Consider the following 2,830-nt stretch of genomic DNA (forward strand, 5'->3'; position numbering starts at 1 on the left):
CCGCCCTCAACCCCTCCCTCCGGGCCTTCCCACTTGTCAGCAACCAATTAGGGAGAGGAGGCGGTCCTGGTTGGCGCGGTGCTCCATGGGTAGTGTCCCTAGTTACTGTTGCCAAGGCTACGGCTTGCCTGAGGCGGCTGGAGTCAGAAGTTTTGGGAGCCAGTGCCCGAGAGAGGTCAAGGGTCAGTGCAAGAGCCGAGGAGGAGATGGTGAAGCAGACGATCCAAATTTTCGCCAGGGTGAAGCCCACTGTCCGGAAGCAGCAACAAGGGGTACGGGTCGGAGCAGCACGGGCGCCGGCGCGGCGGGGCCTCTCAGGCCGGGGGAGGGGCGGCACGCGAGGGTCCCCGGCCCGGGTGAGGGGTTCGGCTCCCGGCGCGGGATACGGCCAGACGTCCAGCACACTCTGTTCTGGCACCCGAACAGCCCATAGACGCCAACACATTGCTGTCAGGGGGCTCGGACAGACACCCAGTCCATTTCCACCGACACAGACCTGCGGGCCCCGATTAACCTGCACAGAACCACCTGTGTACTCCGGGACACACGTGTTCACGCAGCTGCAGACCCGTGCACACACATGTACGTCTGCGTGTATGCGTGATCATAGACTAGCCTTAGCTGTGCGCCCTTATTGCACTTTTCTCGAGAACAGTCACACAGGTCTGCCCACCCAGGTGCATTCAAACTTCTGTTTCATCCTCGGGCAAAATGTGCAAGCCAGAGATACGTGTCTACACGCTCTAAGATGATACGGATGATAGATACAGATAGAGACACACAAAGCCTACCCGGTGGTTCTTACGCAGTGGGCCCTTAGAGTTTTTTGACTATATTGTCATTCTGAACGTAAACGTTGACATACACTCGTTGCAGATGTAAACAGGTATTTATGCAACTTACACAAACAATATACATACCTTTTATTCTGAAAACATTACCTGAGCATTTACTAGGCGTTTCCTCTAGGATGCTACGCTCAGAACTGTGCAAAGAAGGCTAAGGCATGATCCTACTCTGAGCGGAAATACTTTGAATGCTCCTCAGATGTTTCAAAACATTGTTTTCTTTCCTTGGGAAGGAGCATAGTCATTCTTACCACTTAGATTCTTTGTCTGCATTATCCTCGAGTCTCATGAAAACCCTGCAAGGCTGCTGTTTTCCTCATTTTATAGATGAGGAAGCTGAGTCTCGGACAGGTTAAATAATTTGGCTCAGCCAGCCACCTGGTGAGTGGCAGAACTGTGATTTTAATTAAGGATTTTTTTATTCCAAAGCTTTTGGGACAAAACCTTTCTGCCTCAGAAAATAAGGATATTGGCAAGGGCCATCTGAGTCATATTCATGAGTCTCTGGAATGGGTATATTTTTAATAATATTTTATCTCTACTTCATATCTACAAAGAGTATATGTATATATGTAACAACATTTGCTGTTGTCTAGTCATTAAGTTGTGTCAGACTCTTTTGTGACCCCATGGACTGTAGCCCACCAGGCTCTTCTCTCCATGGGATTGCCTAGACACGAATATCGGAGTGTGTTGCTATTTCCTTCTCCAGGGGATCTTCCTGACCCAGGGATCAAACTAGTATCTCTGTCTCCTGCATTGGCAGGTGGATTCTTTACCACTGAGCCACCTGGGAAGCCCATGTAACATCATGTGAAGTGAAAGTCGCTCAGTCACATCTGACTCTTTGCTACCGCATGGACTATAGCGTCCATGGAATTCTCCAGGAAAGAATACTGGAATGGGTAGCTTTTCCCTTCTCTAGGGGATCGTCCCAACCCAGGGATCAAACCCAGGTCTCCCGCATTGCAGGCGGAATTTTTACCAGCGGAGCCACAAGGGAAGTCCATGTAACATCATCAGATCAGATCAGATCAGTCGCTCAGTCGTGTCCGACTCTTTGCGACCCCATGAATCGCAGCACGCCAGGCCTCCCTGTCCATCACCAACCCCCGGAGTTCACTGACACTCACGTTCATCGAGTCAGTGATGCCATCCAGCCATCTCATCCTCTGTCATCATAGCAGCTTATAATTTAGGATTTGCCTCATGTAAATTTATATATTTAAAACAAGGGGAATATAGTGTCTTGTCATTGTTTTCATCTTCAGTCTTTTCATTCATGGAATACAGTTAGGAAAAGATGCATGAAAACACTCTAAGTGTGGCATTTAAAAAATTTAAGGAATATAGAGTATGGAAAGCAACCATTGAGTACCTTCCCATTTTTTCTCCTCTTACATTCACTTACAAGGTTTTTAAAGTACATCACGTATAAAAATTGCCCCCACACCCATACTTTCCCCCACCCTCACCCCCAGATTCTTAGCTAAAAATACTGAACCTGTCTATATTGACTCAGCAGTCAGAAACAGGTGCTTGGATGTGATCGTGTGACAGGATGGATAGAGGTGGGGCTTGGAGGGGGGGTGGGTTGATAGAGAACGTTGGATTGAATTTGAACTTCTTAAAGTGCAATGTTTGTATTTTTAAAATGTGCCTTCTTTTGCATTTCTTCTGTGAGATTCTATGGAGTGTCTTGTTTGCTACTCCAGGAAATATTTTTAGGTATCATATTGTGCTTTAATAATGCCAGATTCTTACTGAGTTGCAACATTATGCCATGTACAGAAAAAGCAGAGAACACAGATGAACAAGTTTTGAATTAGTGTATCCCTACCCTTCCTCATTGGAAAAGACTCTGATGCTGGGAGGGATTGGGGGCAGGAGGAGAAGGGGACGACAGAGGATGAGATGGCTGGATGGCATCACTGACTTGATGGACGTGAGTCTGGGTGAACTCCAGGAGTTGGTGATGGACA

The 2,830-nt window shown here is 47.6% G+C and overlaps 1 protein-coding gene across 1 annotated transcript in view; it reads left to right on the top strand.

Moving 5' to 3' along the window:
* Positions 1–128: 128 nt before the first annotated feature.
* Positions 129–2,830, top strand: part of LOC105005310 (kinesin-like protein KIF6) — a gene marked incomplete at its 3' end in the record, with an annotated part of 93,640 nt that continues 90,938 nt past the window's right edge. Inside the window, exon 1 of the mRNA XM_010863258.1 lies at positions 129–272. Coding sequence (XP_010861560.1) covers positions 207–272 — 66 coding nt within the window. The remainder of the gene's footprint in view (positions 273–2,830) is intronic.

Source organism: Bison bison, unplaced genomic scaffold (genome assembly GCF_000754665.1).
Source record: "Bison bison bison isolate TAMUID 2011002044 unplaced genomic scaffold, Bison_UMD1.0 scf7180017864487, whole genome shotgun sequence".
NCBI classification, from domain to species: domain Eukaryota; kingdom Metazoa; phylum Chordata; class Mammalia; order Artiodactyla; family Bovidae; genus Bison; species Bison bison.